Source organism: Pteropus medius, unplaced genomic scaffold (genome assembly GCF_902729225.1).
Source record: "Pteropus medius unplaced genomic scaffold, Ma_sr-lr_union100, whole genome shotgun sequence".
Classification (NCBI taxonomy): Eukaryota; Metazoa; Chordata; class Mammalia; order Chiroptera; family Pteropodidae; genus Pteropus; species Pteropus medius.
In genome coordinates this window covers 3,779,522-3,803,883 of record NW_024350923.1, presented here as the reverse complement: position 1 = coordinate 3,803,883, position 24,362 = coordinate 3,779,522, and the positions used below count along the sequence as shown (strand labels likewise).

General features: G+C 58.4%; 1 protein-coding gene across 1 annotated transcript in view; it reads left to right on the top strand.

The window, feature by feature from the left end:
* LRP5 (LDL receptor related protein 5) overlaps positions 1-24,362 on the top strand; it is a 97,864-nt gene that overhangs the window by 10,991 nt on the left and 62,511 nt on the right. Inside the window, 2 exon segments of the mRNA XM_039840636.1 lie at positions 15,998-16,394; positions 22,689-22,886. Of these exon segments, the coding sequence (XP_039696570.1) occupies positions 15,998-16,394; positions 22,689-22,886 (595 nt within the window).

The following is a 24,362-nucleotide window of genomic DNA, read 5'->3' as shown; positions in this document are numbered from 1 at the left end:
CATCATTCGTAGGCGTTGCCAGCGCATCCCCAGCTTCTCTCTCAGAGGACACGGTCAGGGACCCTGCTCTCCTTGCCCTGATGCTTTTCCTCCGAAGGCCTGGTCTACTGGCAGGGCTGGCCCCCTCCTCCCCGGTCCCCATGCATCTGGTGGCCTGCCCGCTGGCCCTTCCCAGCGGGTCAGGTTCCCCCCGAAGGCAGAGGAGGGAGCATGGGCATCTCGGGTGGTCGGTGCCCTGGATTGCTGACCGGGCTCTGCGCCCGGGAGGGACTCCAAGTGAGAGCTGCTCTCCGGGCCGCGTGCCAGGCGTGTCATTCCCCGGGGAGGGTGCAGCCCATTGCCCTCTCTCCCGCATCCTGAGGCGGGGGGAGCAAACCCACAGCCCCGAGCTCCCGGCTTTCCCTCTGCACCTGCCCTCTGGCCATGAGCCCCGGTGGGACCTGCCTCCTGTTGGCTGAGGGGCGCCCGGCTTTCCCCACTTCCTGTTGTCGCCCGTCGCCCGGGAGTAACGTAAGCCTCTAGCAGGTGTGTGCTGACTCGCTCCTGTGTGGCCGGCACTGAGCGAGGCCCTGGGAGCAGGGTGAGCACTGCAGGCGAGGGCCCCGTCCCCACAGCTGGCCCAGGCAGGGCCAGAGACCGGCACGACACTCGCTGAGCCTCGGCCAGCCTGGTGGCGACGGCTGCGGATGGAGGACACTGCTTCTCTCCTGTGTCTGCTGCCCAGCCCGGCTCCTGTGGCACCTGGACCCGTCTCTCCTCGGGAAAGCGTGACGGCCTCTCCCCCTGCACTTTGCCTCCTCCTGTTCCCTGGCGGGTTTTCTTCCACCGCTTTGACCTTCACAGCAGCCCTTGAGGCAGGGCGGCTGGTTGCAGCTCTGTGGTCCCCTGTGAGGGTTGGAATGGGGCCGTGGGTTTGCAGAATGGAGATATGGAGCTCCATGCTTAGAGCCCCCAGGCACCCCGTGTTCCCGTGAGGGGAGGCCCCGGGGGAGTGTGGAGTCACGCTCCTGGGTTGCCGTGTGGCCTTAGCGCTTGGTGTGTCCAGCCCTCTGTCCTACAGATGGGAACACTGAGTCAGGAGGATCCAGACCTTGCCTGGTGCCGTGCCCGGTGGCCATCTTTCCTTCCCAGCATGGCAGGCGGAGGCCTGCGTGGCCCAGCCCCCTGCTCCAGAGCATCGGCTGCAGCAGCGTCTCTTTCTCCTGAGGACAGAGGGGTTGTTAGCTGGACAGGATGAGGGGGTGTGGTCAGGTGCTGGGAGGCCACCATCCTCTGGGGACCTAGATGGAAGCTATGGGGCCGTGCCTCCTACTGGGCATGGTGGAGGTGGTCCTGTGTCCACCCAGTAGGAGGCACGGCCCCATAGCTTCCATAGAGCCAGGGGCGGGGGCAGGTCCACTGCTGGATGCTGCTCCGGGTCCCACCTCCTGCACAGAGATCCAGGGTCATTTGATTTCCCAGTTAGGCAAAACGAATGGGAAGAACCTGGGCATGTGCTCCCCGCTCAGCACCGATGAGCCGAGTGTGACTTTGGGCAGGCTACCTGGTCCCCTTCCGCCTCAGTTTCCTTGTCCTTAAGACGGGGCAACAGCAGTCCCACCTCCTGCGAGGAGTAAGCGGTGTCAGGTCCGAGGGACGGCTCACACGCGGGCGCATCTGCAGAGTCCCCGACCCACCGGACGAGCTCCCCAGGACCCTGCAGAGCCCGAATCATGGGCATCGCCTCATTCTTGCGACCCTCCGGACCGGACGCTTAGCTCGGTTCCTGGGATATCGAAGCTGGTCCTTGCTGGCTGGACTTGACAGGCAGCCCCCAAACCCTCGTGGAAACTCAGAAGTGCCAGCTCCTGGAAGAACAGCAATGGCTCAGCGGGCACCAGAAGGCAGGAGGTTAGAAGCCAACCACGGTGGGGACATTTGTGTTTTCTTGCTTCTGATGGTTTTTATCAGTCCCTGCCGCGTGGAACAGACCTGTCCTGAGCCCGAGGTCTTTTGTTTGTCTCCGGGCGGTAGCCTGCGGACCTCAGCACCCAGGTGGCTGCTGCTTTTCCCAGGAACAGTAGATCATTTGAAAGCGGAGCCTCCCTCTTTTGCTGCATAAAAAGGAGGTTTTGCAGTCTGACGGTAAAAATTGGCACGTCTTCATTATTATGGTTTTTGTGCAACACTTAAAGAAAATAAAAGCTGGTACAAAGGTATGTTTGTTTCTGAAATGTGTTTCCTTTCCCAGACGTTCTTTTCTGCCAGTTCCAAAATGCACTCTGAGCTCCGTTCTCCAGTTTCCTCTGCAGGCAGAACAATGAGATCTCTGTGAGCACGTGGGGACACCGCCAGGGGCCGGGGGAGGGCCTCTCCCTCCTCGGTGGAAACCACCGGTCTCGGCCAGGCCGGGTGGAGGTCCCGCCGACAGCAGGGGGCTTGGCGGTCTGCTGGCCCGTGGTGGTAGCTTGCAGGGCGGTGGCTTAGAGGCCCCGCAGCCTGCACCTTTGTTCTGGATCCTTGAGTTTGCTGTGTGGCTTCAAGCTAAATGCTTGCGTCTGCCTTGTGTTCCTGGACCTGGGACTTGGTACTTACTACATCTGTTACCTGCAGTTGATCTGGCCCCTTTTCCTCTGCTTTTTGTCTTTCTGGCATCAAACACTGGTCCCCGGCAGGTCTCCAGGACACAGTGCAGATGCAGAGTTGGCCAGAGAGGCAGGTAGAACTGAGCGGTCATCCCCAGAGTCCAGCAGGGCCTCACGCCCTCCCTGGCTGCTCGGTCTGTTGCTGCTTTCTTGAGACTGTGTGCGCGTGTGTGCGTGCACGTGCATGCATGTACGTGCTCCTGGGGCTGTGAACTACACCCACACACAATCACACGTGCATACACGATCACACACAACTGTACACACGCACGATGCCCTCAGAAGTGCCTCCTTGGTTGATCTCCAAGGACGGCTAACAGATCCACAAACACTTGCTCTCAGGGCGGTTTCGATATTGGTCTCCATTAAGAACAAACAACCTGTACGGGGTCGCTTTATTTGAGGTGTGCATTTAACGAAAACCTTTATTTTTCGATCAATGCATCCTGCCTTAGAACGCCCGAAATATAAATACCTAGATATAATTGATAAAAATAGCTAACATTTATTGTGCATTTACAGTGTACCAGGCAGGGTCTAAGAAATGTTTGTCGATTGACTCCCTTAACCCTTTGGGCCACTGTGGGGACTGAGGCCTGGAGAGGGGGCAGAGCCGTCAGAAGCACTTTCCTGGGCGGCCCTGCCTCCTGAACGAACTGAGTAGTCACCCCGACGCCTGTTTCGATGGGGCCTCAGGACTCAGGGTGAGAGCTACTGACCCGCCTTCCACCAGAATGGACCAGAACCATCCCTCCCAGGGCCCCCGGGTCACTCCGGCTCCCAGGACCATTTCCCTCAATCTTTGCCATGGCCTTGGGCCACTTCCGGGAGCCTGGCAGGCCGGGAGCCGCTGAACTGAAATGCTATGTAATCAGAATGCTATATTTTGTCGAAAATAAGAATGTTAGTAACAGGCTGGTTTCTGGCAAGTCAAACTGGGACTCTGAAATACATATTTTTCCCTGCTCTGCCCTAAACCTTCTAATTAGAGAAAACGCACATTTGCAGATATAAATCAAATGTCATATTCCCTAAAAACTTGTCCTAGGTACCACTGAGGTGGTAACATTCCACGGTTGCTGAATGAGGACTTGCGGAGTGAGTGAGTGTGCACGCGCATGTGTGTGTGAGAGGGAGAGACAGGGGTGCCTGTTGGTGAGCCCTGGCTCCCCGTTTCCTTCCCCGTCTGGCCCCTGGGCCTCTGCTGTCAGCACCTATCCCGGCCCCTGCAGTGAAATATATACATTTGCTCGATTAAAACATACTTCCGTGGCTTTCAGGAAGAAGGATGTTCACGAGACAATCTCTGCTGAGCAGGGTTCTATAACCAGACCCTGAATTCCACCCATGTTCGTGGATGGGGGTTCGGACAAGGTGGTTTGGCTGTGTCACCAGCCCTGGCGTGGAATGTGTCCTCTCCTCGCTGGGGTTTGGCCGGACGCCAGACCGCACAGTGGCCCAGCTCTGGCGGGGGCTGACCGGCCCAGGGTCCCGGTCCTTGTGGTCCTGTGCTGCTTTGGTGGGCGGGGTGCTTCCTCATCAGTGTGGACCGATGTCCCGGAGACCGTCAGGTCATTTGTATCTGGGTGGTTTGTTGCACTCGGTTACCTAGCAACCAGATGGAGAAGCGGGTTCCTCAAGGCAGCCGTCTGCGGGCCACGGCCAGGCGCCTGTGCAGAGTGGGGGCAGTGGGGCGCGGAGGCGTGGTCTGGGGCGCCCCCAGCCCTGTGCACAGTGGGCTTGACCTCCGGCCCAGCGGAGGTCACGGCGCCTTTGCCAGGTTCCTGCTCACGCGTCCTGTCCAGCTTTATGTTTTCCATTTCACTTTGCTTCCAGGCCGGTGTTTTTCAAAATGTGTCCCCTGAGTCCAAACTGAAAAATGTTCGGTGTTCATTAGGGAAATCCTGGGATATACGCAGTGAGCTAGGTTTCCTCGTCGCAGGACTTCTCAGAGCCTTTAAAATGGTAATTACGCGCTGGGCTGTGTCCCCTCTACCTAGGCTCCCTTTACAGCTGGGAAGAGAGGGTGATTACTGGTGTGTGAGCTCAAAGTGACATCAGCAGCCTTGTTCTTTACTGTCCCTCTGGCATGGCTTCTTCACAGTTGTCACCTCTGGGTGCTGGTCTCCTCACTGTCTACTGAGTGTGCGGAATGACCCAGTGTCTCGTCTGAGTCTGACATAACGTCCCAGCCACTCCTGTCAAGAAATTTGGTGACATTTGTCTGCTTTTTAATTCTTAGAGCTGCTGCTTGTTGCTTTTGGGACTTTTCCCCTCAAATCGGCTCGGAGTCCAGAGTTTATAGGGCAATGTGTGGCGTGGTGAGAGGCCATGAAGGAAAAGTCCGGCTTAGGGTCAGAAGTTCCCCACACCCGCCTGTCGTGTGTGTGGCCTCGGCAAGCTGCTCCCCGTCAGAGTTTGGGATTCTCCAGCTGCTAGAAATTAGATAAGACCGGGCCTCTCTCACGGGGCCGTGAGGATAAGCTGGGCAGCTGGAGGGTGACGTGCACGCAGCAGGCCTGCGGCAGACGCTAGTGTCTTCTGCCTGGCCCCAGGGTCTGCTGTCCTGTGTGGGTGCTAGGCTGGGGACTGGGCACTAGTGGCCGAGAACTTGGAATGGGGCTGTATGGGCACCCGATGGTCATCCCCCGGGCTAGGGATGATCCTCTGCTGGGTGGGCCACATGGTCACTCCTGGAGGGGGCCCAGGCTGGGGTTGGGATCCTCAGAGTGACTTTGGGCTGCCCTGACTGGCACCTACGGGCCCCTCTGGCAGGCACGGAGTGGGCCTGTGTCGGGTCCTGAGCCTTTGCTTGTCTCTCAGGACTTTTATAGCACAGCCAGCCCATGCCCTTCCTGGAGCAGAGATCCAGTCCTGTCCCCTGCATGGCCAGAGTGTCCTCCCACCTGTCGCAGGGCTGCAGCCCCCACTCCGTATAGGGTGGGGTGGGGACCCCCAGCCCACCTGCCTGTGCGATGGAGGCCGGGAGGCCTGTGTCCCGTTTCTTTGTGCCGTAAGGGGCCGGAAACAAGCGACCTCATTTTCTTTTTGTCTTTTGCAACTGATTTCTTCTTTCCTGCTCCACCCGCCAAACCTGACCCTGACCGCTTCCTGCTCGCCTGCTTCCCTGACCTTTGAAATGTGGTCCCTGCTCTGGGAACTTGCCTGGGCCATGGGGTTAATTGCCACCTTCCTATAGGGCTGTGTCCGTGCACACGCGTGCATGTCGCTGTGAGTGTGCGTGAGCACGTGTGTGTGCGTTAGGGTCTGAGAGACTAGAATGGGGGCTGGGGGACAGCCCAAGCGGATGACGGAGCTGGGAGGACAAGGGTGAGCTCCAGGCTGCGGTGGGCGCCGGGGCCTGGCTGAGGGGACGAGGGCCAGTGTGTGGAGTGAAGACAGCCGTGGGCAGGCACCAGGAGCCGGGCGGGGTGTGCGGGGCGGGGAGCAGGACGCAGACCCTGTGCTGGCCTCAGGGAAGGCGGGGACGAGAGGCCGTGGCCTTTGTTCTGTAGCCAGTGATGGCGCATCTCTTGATAAATGTCCCCAGCTCATCGTGTGAGCCCAGGTCGAGAGCAGACCTTCCAAGTGTTCTGGAAGGTTCCTCCAGCGGCTTCCCAGCCTTCACCCACCCGCCTGGCCCAGGGAGGTACCACTCTGGTTTTGTCTGTCCCGACCCCCCCACCCATGTGGTCGTGATCAAAGCTCTTCATAACCAGCATCGTTGGTTTGGGACGAGGCTGGCTGCCCTCCGGACGGTTACAGTCCTCCAGCCACCTTGGCTATGGTCTCTCCTCATTTGAAGCTGAACACAGTGTTTATTCTCATTATTTTTATGCCGATGTCAGCAGCTCACAGATCAATCAGTTGATCATTATGGTGATAACACCTGAAATGGCAAAGGTAGAAGGAGAGAATTCTGCCAGAAGCCCCTTGGCATCCAGGCCCTGCTCTGCATGGGGCCCTGTGGGTGGCATTGGCCATCCCTGCCCTGGGGTGGCCGGGTGTGGGCCCTGCCTGAGGACAGTACAGACAACACGCTCGGGGAGGTGGGGCAGCTGGGGGGCTCACTGAAGCCCTGGGCCTTCACCTGGGAGACTCTTGGGGGCGGGAATGGCTGCGGCTCAGAGGTGGAGAGGGTCGGGTCTGCTGGAGACTGGTGGGGAGGGGTCAGTGTAGGGAGCTTGGGTTGTTGGGGCCAAGTTGGGGGGCCAGGAGAAAATTTGGAGGTGTTTCCTGGCTCAGTGGGTCCTGAGGTGGGCGGATGGGTGGGAGAGACCTTGGGGGCTGGAGAGGTCAGGCCATGGAGGCTGGGGTCGGGGGTGGAGTTCGGGGCATTCGGAGGTGTTTTCAGGGCTTCCGCTGGGCTCAGCCCTTTCAGGCCTGCGAGTTTGAGTGTGCTGGGCTTTCCGTTAAAAAAGCAAGACATCTGTTCAGTTAAAGAAAATCTGAGGTTTTATTACTGTCGTAAAAAGCAAGCCTCCCCTTCAGAGTGTGTGGACCACTGCGGTTTGTGTCACCGCGTCAAGCACGGCTGTGTTGGTTCAAAGCCAGAGATAAACATGGAACTCTGTCGCTGGCATCGTGGTCGTCCGGTTGCGGGAGGGCTCACGGCACCCCTGGCGCCCCAGGGGGAGAGCAGCACAGGTGCCTCTCGCCTCCCGCGAGCTGCGTGCCAGGGACGCAGACATGGGGCGGGAGGGCCCCGGCTTCCAGGAACTGCCCACATGAAAGTGAGTGTGGGCGTTTAATACTTCCTCCCCCTTCATTAAGAAAGTTCCGTGAGCATCTGAGGCGGAGCAGTGACGTTCCCAGCATCGGGAGGGCCCTGGCCTTGCTCCTCCGCAGCCCAGCGCTTGGTTCTTGGCCGCGCTGGGAGCACAGGGACTGACCGCTCTGTGAGTGGGCGTCTCCCTCCCACGCACCTGCTTTCTCCTCGGTCCCCACCGTTTGGGCCAGATCAGCGCTTTTCACACATTTCTTCTCGGAGGGGGACTAGAACTTCCTGCCCGGGGACTGGGAGCGTCTCTGTTGCCTCGAACATCGCCCTCTGCCCCAGTCCAAGTGTCTTTTGAGATTTCACGTTTCATCGTGAGATTCACAGGAATTTTGCGGTCTCTCGCTCTGTGATAGTCACGCTAGTTTTCTTTCTTTTAAAAGATGATGGTTCGGATTTTATTTAAAGGACCTAGGATGTCCCTACGTCATGATGTGCAAGACTGTAGATGCGAAAAATAACGAAATTTCACAGACGCCAGAGGAGACCTGCGTACATGTTCATGGATGGGAAGGTGATGTCAGAGAGATGTCACGTTCCCCCAGATCCATCTGTCGGTTTAGTGCCGTTCATTTCCAACAGTGCTTTTCCCTTCCCTGTGCAGAAATGTCGGCACCTGGCCTTCGAGGAAGTGGGGGGTGAAGGGGTGCCACATAGAGGTGCCCGTGGTGACGTGGCCCGGGGCACCCACGTCTGAGAGGGAAGGTGGGGGTGGGGGGTGAGGCGGCAGGCCAGCAGAGGCTGTGGGAGTCGGTTATATTAGCGCATAAGTCAATATACAGACACTCACGAACTCTGGGTTTCCACTTTTCTACTGACAAGCGTTGAAAAGGGGAAGACCAGAAAGCACCCCAAGGAAACGTGCAAAATCGCAACGATTGCTGCGAACTCACGGGTTTCGCCACGTGTGTGTGCACGCGGAGGGAAAGACAGACAGCCACAGAGTCGTATGTGTAGACGTGGCTGAGACACAGAGTCGCGTCTCATCGTTCGCGGTAATGGTTTGAGAAAAGTCACTGCAGATACTGAATTTGCAAATACTGAACCAGCTGCTCCCCGTGGAAACACAGCGTTAGGCTCCTGCCAGCCTTCATTTTTGAAAACCCCACCTTGCTTTACACGTGTTTCTGTTTAAAGACGCCTGACGTAACGTATTTCGTCGATTCATTCATACCGAACCCCCGGCCAGCAGCCCTGTCACTCGGGGCTGAGCGAAGCTGGTCTAACACGCATTCTCCCCGTGAGGCACACGGAAGGCTTCACGTGTTTGCAAACAGCGGACAGCACGTCGGCACCGTGCCCCGGGGCCGTTTCAAACAGCGAGGTCACCGACGAGGAGCACAGAGATGCGCACAGCATGGCACCAACTAAGCTTCGAGGAGGGCGCTAGTTTACGGCCCGGGCTGGAACACAGCAGCTCGGGGCCACCTCGTTCCACCTCGGCTGGGCGACCCGATGTTTTCACCCCTCTGCACGCGCGTGTCCGGGAGTGACCACGAAGGCTCCGTGGGCACTGGTCTGGGGAGCGTACGTGCATTTTAGTGACTGGGCGCCCTCTCAGAGCCTGCGTTGTTGAAGATGGGTGGTGGGCGTGTTTCCAGGGCTGGAGGCTGGGATGCCCCGTGGCAGTGAGCTCACCCAGGTCTTGGCTTCCTAAGGTTGTTTTCCAGAGCCCCTCGGGAAAAGGCCGATGCTGAGGCTGGGGCACGGAGAAGCACGCAGAAGCCTAGGACATGTTTTTGTGCCAGAAAGTAAAGAAATCCTCAAGGCATGATAGGGACATGCCAAGAGGACACAAGAGCCAGCTCAAAAGGGCTCTCGCTGTCCAGGTGTAGGAAACTTTGAACATCAAATAAATGAGAACATTGGATCTTAACCCATTTCACGAAATAGGAATAGATGAGTCTACACTGGCTTAAATAAATGAATGAATAGTATGACATGGACGTGCATTAGCGACCAGCCAACATTTAAAAACAAAAGCCTAGATGAAGCCTGTAACTATAGTTCTAAGTCATGCTTTTTAGGAGCTGATACTATTCCGTAATATTATTACAGCCTCAGCTTTTATTTATTTATGTTATTTTCAACTGTGTTAAAATATACATACAATTTATCATTGTAACCGTCGGAAAGTGTCCAGTTCGGTAGGATTAAGTACATTCGCATTGTCGTGCAGCCGTCATCCCTCTTGGTCTCCCGGCAAAATTTAATAAACTGTGAAAGCCAGGCTTTCACACAGTAAGGCATCAGTGCACACCCCTCTGTCTCCCCGGCTAAGCTGTGACATTTTTTGCCTTTTCACATTGTAAAAACTTTAAATAAAATGCCATAAAAATCGCAGCAGAGGTTTCGGAGAACCTGGAAGCCGAGTGTGAATGTGAGAGCGGATGGTGGGGCCAGCACACCTGGAGGGAAGATGAGCAGGAGGGACCGGCTCGCCAGGCGTCGGGCGGATTGCGAAGCCTTCTTCCCTGGGCACGTGGTGCTGGCACAGGGCTGGACGGGTACCGGAGTAGAGGGGAGGTGGGAGTGGGCCCGGGAATACCTGGAGGTGCGGCAGCTGGCAGAGGTGGCAAGGAGGGACTCCTGCCCCTGGGGTTGGGGGTGCAGATGGTGGGTAGGGTGGGTAGCGTGAATAACCAGTTTGAGATCCTCAGGCTCGAAGGCACTCGGAGCTGTTAGGGAAGTTGTTTATGAGCCCTGTGAGTGGAATTAATTAACTCGAGTGCGTAGATGCATCTTGGTGTCAGGCCAGGGCATGCTCAGCATTCGCTAAGTCTTGTTCATCTTTCAAGGCTCTTGTCTCCCCTCCTCCAGGAAGCCTGCCAGGGCCACCCACAGCCAGCTCTTCCTCCTCCAGCAAGTCTGCCAGGTCCATCTGACAGCTCATTTCCTCCAGGCACCTCCTGTCCATGTCATTCATTTGCCTTTTCTTCTCACCTAGGTGGTTAACGGCACCTGTCCACGTGTGCGTGTGCGTGCGCGCACCTAATGTGGGTCCCGCCCAACTAAATTGTGGGCTGCTTGAGTGTGGCCCCATGCTGTCTTTCGTTTCTTGGCCTTCCCCTCAGGGCTGGCGCGGGACACGGGCCCATTCCTGACTGGTGAGTCCGTAGCTTGCGTCCAGGCCCCGGCCTGCTCCAGCGAGCAGCGTAACGCTTGGTGAATATCAATAAGGCATGTCCTAAAAACATCGCCGGTCTTGGTGTCATAGCGAAGGATTGGGTTACCTTTGAGTTGGGCTGTGTTTAGCGTAACCATGTGAACAGTGTGAAACATACCGGCTGTTGGAAGGGAAGTCCAGACATCTGCTATGAATTCTATACGTGAAAACTGATGTGCTTACGTGGGTTAAATGGGGAGTCGGCGCTGGGGCTTCGAGACTCCCAATTCTGCCGTGGTGGGGACTGTAAATTAATCACGGGTCCTGGTACCTGACTGAGGCAGGAGCGAGGAACTGTGGCCTCTCTCCGACACCGAGTCTTGGGGAACAGCAGACCCACCCAGGAAGTAGGCGGGAGCGACCTGCCCCACCTGCCAACAGGGAAGCACAGGGAGTCCAGAGGACTTTGTGGGGTGCCCCGAGAGGGCTTGCGTAAGGCTCATGGGAAGGGTCGTCCGCGTCTGGTTAAACCACCTGGGGAGCGGGGACGAAGGAAGAAAGTCCCGGGGAGATTCGGTGGGCTCGGGGCACGGCGGTGCCTTTAAAAAAATTATTTATTTATCGAGGTAAAATTCACGTAGCATAAAATCAGCATTTTGAAGCGAACCGTTCGGTGGCGTATAGCGCGTGCGTGGTGCTGTGTGGCTTCCTCCTCTAGTTCCAGAACATCTCCATCACCCCAAAAGAAAGCCTCACCCTCCCGCTCCGGCCCCGGCCGCTGCTGGTCTGCTGTCTCCATCCGTGTGGGTTGGCCTGTCCGAGACCAACCCACACGGACCAACGCTTGTTTTCAAGGTCCCATGTTGTAGTGTGTGTTGGTGCTTCATTCCTTTTCATGACTGCATAATATTCCATTGTTCCGATATGTCACATTTTGTTGATCCGCTCATCGTGGATGGACATTTGGGCGATTTTTCTACCTTTTGGCGGTTGCGAATAATGCTGCCATCAACAGGCATGTCTCAGTCTTTATTTGAGTCCCTGTTTTCAGCTCTTCTGGGCATTTACCTAGGAGTGGCATTGCTGGGCCACGTGGCACTTCTGTAAACACCTTTTTGAGGAGCCTTGGGTCTGCTTTCCACAGCCGCCAGCACTGCGTTTAAGAGTCGCTACCATTTTCTGCCTTGTAGACGAGGAAACCGAGGCTCAGAGTGGAGGTGGACAGCCTTGCTCCAGATCGCACAGCCGGAGGCCCGGCCGGGATTTGCGCCTGGGCGCCGAGTCTGAGTCAGCCTCTCCCCTTCGCAGCGGAGCTGGCCCAGGATTGGATGGATGAAATGTTTGGTGACTTAGAACCACCACCGGCATGGCCCCTGCCCGGCCGGTGCTGAGTGCATGAAATGTGCTGCTTGGTGTGGATTGTCCCGTTTAAGCCTCACCGTCTCCGATGTGGGGGTGCAGTAGTCTGTGAAGGCCACAGACAGGGCCTTCAGGGCAGAGAGGCCCAGGTCGGAGCCCGTCCTGCTCTGAGCCGTCACCCTGAGCTGGCTCGGGGGATCGGGCTCGGCGGGCCAACCTGGGCCGCTTGCCTTTGTGATATAGAGTCCTGAAGAAAATATTTGCAAAGATGACTTCATAGCAACACGAGAGGACTTTGGGGTTAAAACATGAAAAACATGTTTACCCAGAGACTCAACATTCCCTATCTAGTCTTTTCGATCTTTGTCCTCACCTGGCACTTCCTCAGACCTGCAGTCTGGTATACGTCGGGGTTCATAGTCGTGTCACGTGTGTGTGTTTTGACTTCGCACGATTTCCGATGTTAACTGCAGCCGTGTCCTTATCACTTTAATGGATACAGCTTCCCGCCGAGAGAACAGGCTAGTTACCCTGACGGTGGGGATGTTTTGCTTGTCTTATTACAAATAAGGCTGCAGCAAATACTGTGACTGGGATGCTTTCCTTCCTTCGGATGTTCCACGGGATCAAGTCCCGTGAGGCTGGTCCCCAGGTAGACGGTTTAAACGCTTTTATGGTCCTTAGTGCCGGTTGCCACTGGGTTTTCAGAAACGGGGGTCCCAGCATCCACAGTTGCCAGATGACAGTCTGTTTTGCACGATGACCCCACGCGGGTCCTGCAGCGGAGCGGTGGCCAGGCCAGCGGCTTGAGCTCTCAGCCTGTCCCTTTTCCTCTTCCTCCCACATGGCATTGTTTCTCCTCACTGCCCAAAGCGCAGGCCACCAGTCAAGACATCACCTCTGGGTAGAGTGACCTGGGCCGGTCAAGGCAGCTTTCCAAGAGCCACAGCCTTCTGATGTGGGGGACATATAGCCGGGACCCCTGACCTGAAGGGGGCTGTGAGAGGTGGGCGCGTCCCTGGGGAAGGAGCACAGTGTCTGCCACCCTCCAGAGCGCTTCGCCCTGGGACCTTTGCACTGGCTGTTCCCTCTGCTGGGGACACCCTCCCTCCGGACCGCCTCATCTCCTTCAAGTCCTTTCCCAGTTGTCACTGTCTGACTGAGTCTGCCCCGACTGTCTTATGTGAGATGGCTCTTCCAAACCACACCGTTTATGTTCCAAGCTGCCCCCATCGCCCGGTCCGTTATGTTCTTATTGTCTGTTTCCCTCACTGGAATATGGGACACGAAGGTGGGCCCTTGGTTCGATCGCGTGTGCCCAGATGGCGTCTGCCCGAGCTGCATGGTACTCGGTCACCTCCCACACAGCCGGCTCTGTCCTGGGGTCAGCTCAGCTGACTGCCTTTCCCGACACCTTTTCCTCGTCTTTCTGCGCTGCTCTGTGCCCCTCCCTGCGCTTGGCCCTGCTTCTGCCTCCATCTCCCTGGCTGCTCTCTGCTCGTCCTGTCCCTGGCCTCCGTGACCTGTGAGAGGGGAGGGGTTCTGAGGCCACGTCTGCTGGATGGGGCCCTTCGTTGGCACGGGTTGCCATGCCCGGAGGAGGGGAGCAGGGGAGGCGGTGCTGCGGGTGCCAGCTGAGGGAGTCGGGCAGACACCCCCGCCGAGGCCCCGTCATGGCGGGTTCCCCAGGAGAGTGACAGGGACGCCTCTGGAAAGTCAGGAGTCGAGTGTGTGCTGGTTCCCAGCCATCGGGTCCAGGAGCGGCTCCCTCTGGAAAGAGGCTGCCTGCCAAGGCTGCACCGAGGCCTGCCTGGCCCCCACCCCGCCCGCTCCAGGCTCAGGCTGGGAAAGCACAGGAAGTCGAGAAACAGCCCCCATCGGGCCTTTGAAGGGTGCACCTGAACTGCCCAGAGTGTCGGCCCTGGTGAAATGTGGTCTTTCCAGTTCAGGGAGAAGGAACAGAGCAGAGCTAGGATTTTTTGTGCCTGGGGCAGCTTCCAGGAGCTCCCTGCCTCCCCCACCCCCCCCGCCCGGCAGCATCCCCCTCCCAGAGCTCTGCTGCCGGCTGGCTGGCCTGGGCTCTCCTGGGTTTCTGGCCAGCAGCCAGGCTGGCCACTTACCCCCTGCGGCACCGCCCTCCGCCACTTCCCCTCCTGGCTGGAGAGCAGCCGGTTGGTGGCTCCTTGTCTGGGGGCCGGCCACCTGCTGATGCTCACACCTGGGACACCTGTGGCAACGGGGGAGTCAGCTCCTTCCTGGGACCGTCCCGTTCACGGTTGTAGCCCAGAGATGCTGATTCAGAGTCGAAAGAGGAGTCGGCATCCCTGTCTCGGCCTGCTTGGCATGGGGTTGGTTTTCGGGCTGGTCCCCTGGTAGGAGGACATCGTGGGGTTTTGGTGACAGCACCATGTGGGCAGGATGGGCTTTGTGACCTCCAGAAGGTTGGGAACCACAGCCTGAAACTCCACCTCAGCGTGCCGGGCGGGTCACGTCTTCGCCGCGTGAGGGGGACGCGCCGGGGACTGCGCTGCACAGAGCCTCGGGGGCCCGGGCCCTGCTCCCGCCCTGGGAGGAGCGTGGTGATGACAAGTGGGAACCCGCTCCCAGACCCCACGCGCGACTCTTCCCAGGGAAGGCCCCCTGTCCCTGGTCTTCACCAATCTACCCCCTGGAGATTTTGGACCCTCTGTGGTCCAACCCCTTCTCCCTCGGCCTCTGGCCGGCGTCTGACCCTCGGATGCTGCCGGACCATCGGCCAGGCCTCAGGTGGTGGGTGTTGCTCCTGCTCCATGGCCTGGAGTTCCTGGCGGGGGTGAGGACCAGCACCCTTCTGAGCTCCTCTCACCTCCCACAGGGCACAAGTAACTCACTGTCTTGAAGTCGAGGTGCTGCAGGTGTGGGGGACATGCAGGCACCTCAGGAGACGTTTATGAGCAGCTGCTGGGTGCTGACCTGGGGCGGGGGTGGGGTGGCTCAGATGGTCAGGTGGGCCTTCCCGGAGTACAAGGTCCGCTGAGACCCTCAGTGTGTTGGGGGAGAGTCTTGCGAGCAGCTGGTAAAACAGGGAAAGTCATTTTAACTTTTAGAATTGTTTATCGAAGCACAGATACACAGAAAAGGGGTGCATCTTACAAACCGAATTCACCTGCGCATCCAGCGTACGATGAGCCTTCCGGGGTGGGAAGGCCTGTGGTGCCCCGTGGACCTTGAACTTAGCTGTGCGGGCTCCTCTCCGAGCCTTATCTTCGCCCTCTATAAAATGGGCTTCTTGCCACGCACAGCCACGAGGTCGTGGCACCAGGTGGCGGTCACTGTGTGCGAACTGCAGAGAGCTGTTAGCCTGCGATGGAGCATGTTCTCTGTTACCTGTCTACACCTGCTTGGGGCAGGAGGGGTGACCTTTGGGGACAGATGTTATTTGGTGGCCACCTTCCCCCTGGGTACGTGTAACATCCCTTTGCTTGATTTTTTACAAGGTCCTTTCTTGCCACAGAGAATTATAGACCTGACCTGGTGATGGTGGGGACAGTGACAGTGGGGGTGGGGGAGCCCCAGAGAGGGTCCTGCCCTCGAGCCCTGCATGTGTCTTCTTGTCCTGCAGAGGGGGCCAGGACTGGAGCCAGGTGCTTGCCCTGGCAGCCTGGCCTCGCTCTGAGCAGCACAGGCGCTGTCGAAGGGGTTTGAGCAGAGAGGTGGCCTTCCAGAGAGGGACACTGAGGCCACAGCCAGGAAGGGACCTGCGCGTGGAGCGTGGCCCGGGGATTGCGAGGGAATCCTCTCTCTCGCCTGGGCTTCATAGCCACGGCTGTGCCCTCACGTCCGCCTCCGCTGCATCAGGCCGATGAAGGTGACGTGGCTTCTGCACAGCCTGCAGAAGACCAGTGCGGCCTGGTCGTGGCATCCTCGTGGGAGGTGGTGGCCTGGCAGGCAGAGTCCCCCAGGCCTGGGTGGGACAAACGGTGGCCCTCAGCGGTGATTTCAGCTTGCCGCGTCGAAAGAGCTTCTGAGGGGCTCGGGCCTGCCCTGGCATCTTCCTGCAGCGCCGAAGGGGGTGTCAGGGGGGAGCTGGGGGCCTTGGGCGCGGGCGCCGGGCGGGCCGTGTGTCCTCATGAGTCGCTTCTGTCCCCACAGCCTCACCGCTCCTGCTGTTTGCCAACCGCCGGGATGTGCGGCTGGTGGATGCCGGCGGAGTCAAGCTGGAGTCCACGGTCGTGGTCAGCGGCCTGGAGGACGCGGCCGCGGTGGACTTCCAGTTCTCCAAGGGAGCCGTGTACTGGACGGACGTGAGCGAGGAGGCCATCAAGCAGACCTACCTGAACCAGACCGGGGCGGCCGTGCAGAGCGTGGTCATCTCCGGCCTGGTGTCTCCCGACGGCCTCGCCTGCGACTGGGTGGGCAAGAAGCTGTACTGGACCGACTCGGAGACCAATCGCATCGAGGTGGCCAACCTCAACGGAACGTCCCGGAAGGTCCTGTTCTGGCAAGACCTGGACCAGCCGCGGGCCGTGGCCCTGGACCCCGCTCACGGGTAAAGGCGGGGCTGGCGGTGTGGTGCTCACGGTCCCCTCTGGAATTTACTTGAGTCCAAGTTGCTTTTTCGGGGAGAATCCGGCAATCGTAACATGAGTTGACCTTTCAGAATTCGCTGTTGCGCATCATCTCCCCGTGATGTCCCACCGTCGCGTCCCTTTGCTGAGCCTGCCACGTCCGAGGCACCGCCGTGCCCGGCCCTGGGTGTGAACCGACAGAGCTCTCTGCTGCGAGTGTGACGGCAGCGAGGTGCTGTGGGCGCTCGGACGGTCCGAGTTTGCCCCTCACACCCCTTTTCTAACTGCTGGTGCCAGGTGTGGTGGACAAAGGGAAACCCCTTGTCCTGAGGGAGAGCTCTCTGGGGTCCGTTCCCCTGGTCCGTCCCGGCAGCTTTGTGCTCCCCCATCTGGGCCCGCCGGACCCCAAGAGGGCCCAGGGCTCTGGCCACGCGTTCCGGGCGGGGTCCGTGAGTGGCGGGAACGCATGCAGGGTTGGGGATTATGGGGAGACGGCCGAGTTTCGCTGGCCAGCCAGACCAGGCCCATTCCAGACTTCTCCGAGTGGGAGCTGCCTCCCCAGTCACCCCTCACCTCCCCCTGCAGCCTGAGACTGACACCCTCAACCCGGGCCGCACTGGGCCAGGCGACTGCCCGCTGGCCGTGCCGACCCGCCGCGTGTCCGGGCTCCGCTGTCAGAGACGCTCTCTGAAACTTGGACAGAAACACAGAGCGTTTTTGGCCTCAGGCCCTCTGCAAACACTGCATGATGACATCGGATGTCACCACACCCCTTGGAGAAGTACCAGCCTGGGCCTTTGGGGATGAGGACAGTGAGGGCGGCTGCGTGGGACACACTCGAATCGTCCAAGTTAGAAAACCCCAGAGACGGGCCTTGACCCCAGCCCCAGGAGCCATGCTAGTGATAGTTCGCGCTGCCTGCAGGCCAGGCCGGGGAGCCCGAGGCCCCAGGGGTCGGGGTTTGGAAGCTCGGGGGCCAGGCCGGGCCAGGGCGCCGTGGTGGCCCAGCCAGCCTCCTTACTTCAGTGCATTGACGGCAGTTCCTGGGCTGGCCGCTGATGGGGACAGACGGGCTGGTTGCGCGACACAGCATGAGACGGCTGGGAGGGCGTGAGCTCGCGGCGTGAGTGTGACATGTATCGCAGGCAGAAAGGCGCCATTTACACACACACACACACACACACACACACACACACACACACACGGGATGGGGGTGGAATTTATGGCCCCACATCCGCTCGCTGAGGTCAGGCCGGTGACGCGGTACCCCCACCTCCAGCCTCGGCGTCCTGGGGCGGGGTCCGTGCCGGGCAGTGCCTCCCCTGTAGGCCCCTCTCCCTGCTTCCGGGCAGGCCCCACCCAGGGGCCGGCCAACCTTCCAGGGCGGTCTCTGAGCTGCCTGGTGAACCGTCCGTCCCTGTCTCAGACCTCTCGTGTCACAGTTTGGCTCTAGGACTCTTGGAGTGGCTGGTTCCCTCCCAGGAGGTGGTGGCAGGGGTGGCTGAGTCTCCTTGGCCAAGAGGGAGCACCTCTCGGTGTCGGGAGAGGCTGAGAGGAGCAGCCTCGAGGCCCCTCCAGTGCACGGGGGGCGGGGGAAGACTGAGTGGACAGTGTATCTGAGGGGTGCACGTGACGGCGGGGAGGAAGCAGGGCCTGAGGGCGGAGGGCAGGGGGCCTCCCATTGTAGGTCTGAGCCTGGGGAGGCCTCTGTGACTTCAGAGCAGAAGGAAGAGCATTCCAGGCAGTGGGAGCAGCCAGTGCAAAGGCCCTGGGGTAGGAGGGGCCGTGGTGCGGTGGAGTATGGCGGGGGGCGGGAGGGGCAGATCAGGGTTTTCATGAAGGAGTCGCCCGGTCTGACTTGAGCTGGGGCCAGCCCTCTGGCCAGAGCTGGGGCGGGAGCAGGAGGTCCGTTAGCGGCTCTAGCTGAGTTGCAGCCATAGAGGGTAGCGGCTTGGACCAGGGAGGTCGCGAGCCGGGGGTGAGACGTGGCCAGATTTGGGAACGATTTTGAAGGCAGAAGCAGTGGGATGTGCGGGCGTCTGTATGTGGGTTGGAGAGAAAGACAAGCAATAAGGATGCGCAGTGCTGCTCTCGGCCTCAGTGTCCCTGTCTGCACAGGCGTGTGGCTGTGTCGTGCAGGGAGCGTCGGGAACGGGGAGCAGGCTCGATCAGCGTTAGCTGTCGTTGCACTGAACACGGCCCCCACCCCCGCCACCCCGAGATGCAGCCTCCCCGTCCACACGCAGATTTCCCCTTTGTCTTTCCTGTGGCCTTTCGCCAGTTCGCTTGGGAGGCGCTTGTCACTGGTCGTGAGGAACTTGGTACGCGGTTGGGAGGTGCTTGGTGCTAGATCGAGAGGTACTCGGTGGGGAAGTACTTGGCACTTGGTTGGGAGGAGCTTAGTTAGGAGTGCTTGGTGCTTGGTTGAGAGGTGCTGTTACCTGTGCTGTGAGGCAAGGGCATGTGAGGTGCTCAGGGCTTGGTTGGGAGGTGCTAGGTTGGGAGGTGCTTAGTACTAGTTTTAGAGGTACTTGGTGCTAGGTTGGAAGGTACTTGGTCTAGGTAGGCAACTGCTTAGTACTTGGTGAAGTACTTGGTGCTTGGTTAGGAGGAGCTTGGCTGGGAGTACTTGGTGCTAGGTTGGGAGGAGCTTGGTTGGGAGCAGTCTTCACGCTCCTGTCCAGGCTGGCTTTGCTGACACAGGTGACTTTGGTGTTGATGTCCGGGCAGGACTGTGGCGGCCCCAGCCTCTCCCCACGCCTTCCCCTGGCCCAGTGCTGTGTCTGATGTATGAGGCCGCAGCAATGCCGGGCGTCTCTCCCACTCGGCAGGTCGAGTGCAGGTGAGAATGCTGAGCTGTGGCCCCTCCGGTCCTCTGTGAAGTGGTCGAGGTTGTGATGCTGCTCGGTCCCCTTAGGTACCCGTTGCCCCAGAGAGAGGGCTCCAGGCCAGTCCGTTAGAGCCATGGGCATCCCTCTGGCCAAACCCTGGCCCGAGCAGTGGCCCCTGGCATGAGCTTGAGCTCTGTCCTGAGGGAAGGACCGCTGTCTGAGAGCAGGGACAGTGGGCTTTGTCCTCCATCCTGGCCACAGACACAAAGTTGCAAGGAGCAGCTTTGCTTCCTCCTGGCCCCGTTGGATCCCCTGCCATCTCCTCGTGCCCTCCTGTGACACCGTCCCCCACTGGGGTCCTTCCTCAGATGTGTGGGTACCTGCCATCATTAGGACAAAGGTTCTCAGTCTGGATATCCACCTCGGTGTGTGTGTGACCAGGAGCCCGCCGCCAGGAGGGCCTATGGACCCCAGAGACCGGACTCGGTGCCGTTTTAGCAATGCAGGGGGCAAAGCACAGACGTCCTCGGGGGTGGCAGAGCAGGCCCTGGGGAGGAGCCTGTGGCCCTGAGTACCTGAGCCCAGCACAGGGGAGGAGGCCCGGTCCGGCCCGTGCCCGCGCCCCCCCACCCCCGCCCCCGCCGCCCCAGGGGCTGCAGTGGCTCCTGGTCTCAAGTCGAAGCTGGGCTGGAACCCAGCCCCCTCTTCAGGATGCAGAGTGGCCCTTCCCTAAAATAACACAGCCACAACCGCAGCCTCTGCGCAGAGCCCAGGCTGCGGTGCTTTTCTTCGGAAGCTGACGTTCCTCCGTGGAATTTGGCCGGGGCTGTGGCAGCGTTCAAGACTTTGCACGTCCACGCCAGCCCGTCTCTGGTAACCGGGTGGCTCGCAAATTCCCCATTTAAGGAAACCAGCGGCCTCTGTTATGAAACTCGGGGGAAGGAATTTGAGTTATGTTGCTCGCGGAGGTCCTGAGCCTTTGCATTTGCTGGCCTGTCGCGCTGGCCGCCGTAGAGCATCCGCGAGGCCGTAAGGGCTTCGCTCTGAGATTTATTCTCCCGATACCTTCTCAGGGGGCGGTGGGAGGGCTGGACTCTTTCCAGGCTGGGGGAGCGAGGGGAGACAAAGGCGTTTGCACCAGGCTGGCGGGGGCCTCCGCCGAGCTGGCCGACAGCACCTGCGAGGCTTGGGCTGCCAGGAAGAGTTCACCAGCCCGGGCCTTGCTGGCAAAGGGCTGAGGCATGTGATGGCCAGGCCCTGGCCGTCACTGGAGAACCACCCTGTGCTCCTGGAGCATCTGCTGGCTTGTGACCTGGGGCAGGTCAGCCTTTCGGAGCCTCTGTTTTCTCCTCTGTCCCCTGGGAATACGAATTCTTGCTTCTTTGTGTCCGTCAAGTTCTCACGAGACGCAAAGGGGACAGCGAAAGGAGCTTCTTGGGAAGGTGTTCAGTGTGACGTGTGCTCTGTCCCGTCTGGCTGGGGAGCTTGGCAACAACAGCTGGGTGCAGTTGGCCCCTCGCTGCCATGTGGGGAGGAGGGTACATTTCGTACGAAGCCCTGGCTGCTTGTTCTCAGTCTCATCACAGGAAAGGGGCGATGGCACTGCCTCACAAATGACACCCCTCTGGGAGCCTGCCTGGCTCCATGGGGGCGGGGCCCTCGGGTACCCACAGCTCCTGTGGCCTCAGAACTCCCATGGGGAGCGGGTCGTTGCTGTGTGCATCCTTTTCCGTCTCCTGCTGGATAGAGACCTCCCCCCAGGGCAAGGCTAGGCTTGTCCTTCTCATGTCCCTGGGGACCACACTGGGCCTTGGCGGATGGCACTCGGGGTGTGTCGGAACAGGGTGCGATTTTACCTCTGCAGAAGTGGGGACCAAGAACGATGAGGGGGCCCGACTAGACTTAGAAACAGCTTGAAGAGAAGAGCCCGTGGGCCCGCGGACTCAGATGTCTGGGAAGTAACACTATTCTCAGATGCGCACGATGACCCATGGCATCACTCTCTCCATCTAGGTTCACGTCCCCGGGCGGGCTGGCCCTTGCACCTGGCACAGGTGGCTCCCAGGAGCCCCCACCTTCCCAGTCGGGGTTCCAGGCTGACTCCCGTTGGCCCAGTGTGAATGAGACACCTGTCTCTGAAGCAGCTGCTAAGGCTGAGGGTGATGGGGTTTTTCTGCTGGCCAGAGGGGACTGGGGCAACCATGGCACCTGGGGAGCTTCATGGACCCCAGGTGGGAGAGAGGCTCCTCATAGAAAAATCCGGCACCGTCCCCCTTCTCTACAGAGGGACACCGGGTAGAAAAATAGGTGGGCACTTGGCTGGAGAACTGGAGACATTCTCTAGGTGCTGGTGGGGTCCAGACCTGTCGCCCCAGATGCCCTGTGCTGCAGCATGTTGTTGCCGCTCGCTCGGGGGGACGTCTAATGAGGAAGGCGGCTTTCCCGTGGATGGGCGGGTGAGGGGGTGCCCCTCGCAGGAAGCTGGAGGATGTGGTGAGCAAAGCCAGGTCCCCTCCAAATACCCCCGGAGTAACTGCCGTAATTAATGCAGCGTCCACCCCGCTACACGGTGGTGTTTTTAACATCAACCTCATTTTTTAAAGCAGTTTTACGTTCACAGCAACATCGAGGGGAAGCGACAGGTTCTCGTCTGTCCACGTGGAGTCTGTGGGTTTTGACAAAAGCGTAATGTCACGTGTCCACCCTGGTGTCAGATGGAGTAGTTTCATGCCCTGAAAGTCCTCTGTCTCAGCTGCTCCTCCCTGCCTCCCGTTCCAGCCCTGGCAGCCCCCGATCTTTTTACTGTCTTCATAGTTTTGCCTCTTCCAGAATGTCATATGGTTGGAATCATACAGTATGTGGTCTTTTCAGACTGGCTTCTTTCACATAATAATAAACAGTGAAGGTTCCTCCATGGCTTTTTAAAGCGTAATAGCTCATTTCTTTTTAGCACTGAATATTATTCCATCCTATAGATTTTCAATTGTCTTTTAAAGGCTCCTTTCCAGCATTTTCATCGTAGCAAAAAATCAGAAACAAAGGGTCTATGCAGAGTTACTTGAATAATTTATGATACTACCTCACCATTAAAAGAACAACAAGGATTTTTTTTTTTTCAGTCACTGTTTGTTTATTTGGTGTTTTAGTTGGTGTGACACTTGGATATTTGCAAAGATTTCTTTTAGTAAAAAAAAAGTGATACCCAGAATATATTGCTGAGAATAAGTTGGAACCAGTATATTCTGATTACTCAACTTCGTTTAAAAATTAATATATTATTACTAACAGCTTAGAAGACGAATCACAAGCCATAATATCTCTGATGGGTGAAATCGTAGGCAAATCCACTGTGTCTGTTTTCCGTTTGCATTTGTGGAGACAGAACACAAGAGCCAAGAGCAAAAGCAGACCGCTTAGCTTTCTCTCCTCTGCCGTCCTCATTAGGTACATGTACTGGACAGACTGGGGTGAGACACCCCGAATCGAGCGGGCAGGGATGGATGGCAGCACCCGGAAAGTCATTGTGGACTCGGACATTTACTGGCCCAACGGGCTGACCATCGACCTGGAGGAGCAGAAGCTTTACTGGGCCGATGCCAAGCTCAGCTTCATCCATCGTGCCAACCTGGATGGCTCGTTCCGGTGAGTGGCCGTCGGTTGTGGGCCCCGACCTTCCCCACCGCCCCCCCGGCTGCCTCCAGGACCTTGGCCAGTCTGAGCTGGGCGTTAGCAGGTGATCCTTCTTATCCGAGCCCTGGGGGGCCTGAGGCATTCAGGACTTTCCAGAACTTAGAACAGTGGTAGAGCGCACACCTCACCGAACACCGCACCTCAGGCGAGGTCAGGGGCGGCCCCTGCCTTCTACTACGAGAATGTTTTTATAGCAAAATGCAAGCGTTCGTTCCAAGTGAAAACGAAAAGGCTGTAAATCGCTCTGCATTCGTGCACAGGTTTTATTTACCCTTAAGTGAGTGATAAAACTCCTTTGATTTTCAGAATTTTGGATTTCAGAATTGCAAATGAGGGATTGCGCACGTGCAGGCCAGGAGTCTGACCAGTTGTGAATGGTCCGCTGCGCCCCTTTCCTCCCCCCTCATGTAAGCGTTCCTAAGGCAGGGGCAGGGTCGGCCTCGGGGTCCCCTGCCTCCTCCAGGCTTGCCATAGGGCCTTCTGCGTAGTAGGTGCTCAGTAAAATGGGTGGGATGAATGAACGAATGCGAAGGATCCTTTTCTTCTTTGGGTAATTGCTTTGGGAGCTTTCCGGTCAGATTAGCTTAACGGTCCCCCTACTTCATGGTGCTTTAGACGTAGGACTGTCCCCTCCAGGTACAGGTGAAGGGCAGTTTATTCACTGGCTGGACACTGCCTGCCGGCTCTGTGCCAGGTCTTGGGGATCCTCCAGGAGGTCAGACCCCATTCCTGTGCTGGCGGAGCTCCTGGCCCAGGCAGCTGTGTCTGGGGGCCATTGCGGAGGGCTGTGGTGACACAGCATGGAGGGGACTCGATGGCTCGATTTCTGCAAACACAGGCAGATGCCAACTCAAATAGGCTTGAGGACGTTGGCAGGTTTGCCACTTTCTGTCCAGCCTTGTGTATTAGTTATCTATGGCTATATAACAAACACCCCCAAACTTGGCAGCCTAAAACAGCAAATGATTTTTTGGGTGTCAGGTATTAGGTATTAGGCTTAGCTGGGTGGTTCTGGCTCAGGGTGTCCTGAGGTTACAGTCAGGCTCCGGGCTGGGGCTGTGGTCATCCGAAGGCTTGGTTGAGGCCGGAGGATCCACTTCCAACCTGAGTCTCATGGCTCTTGGCATGAGGCCTCAGCTCCTCCTGGACAGCTGAGCCATGAAGCCTGGTTTGAAACATTCTGCCCCATTGTCCTTGTGAACATAGACTGGCCTGGGCCTGGTTTGAGATTTACAAAGTGCACCAGCCTGGGCAACGTGGTCCTTGGGCAGCTCAGTGATCCTGGCAGTTACGAAGGGTGGGTGAGAGGCTGCAAAGTCTGCAGGCGGGGATGCCCTGCTTGAGGGATCGTGATAAGGGACAATGAGGATGATGCTGGCATTTAAAGTGTGATAATGGTGGGGGTAGTAATGGTGGTGGTGACGGTGG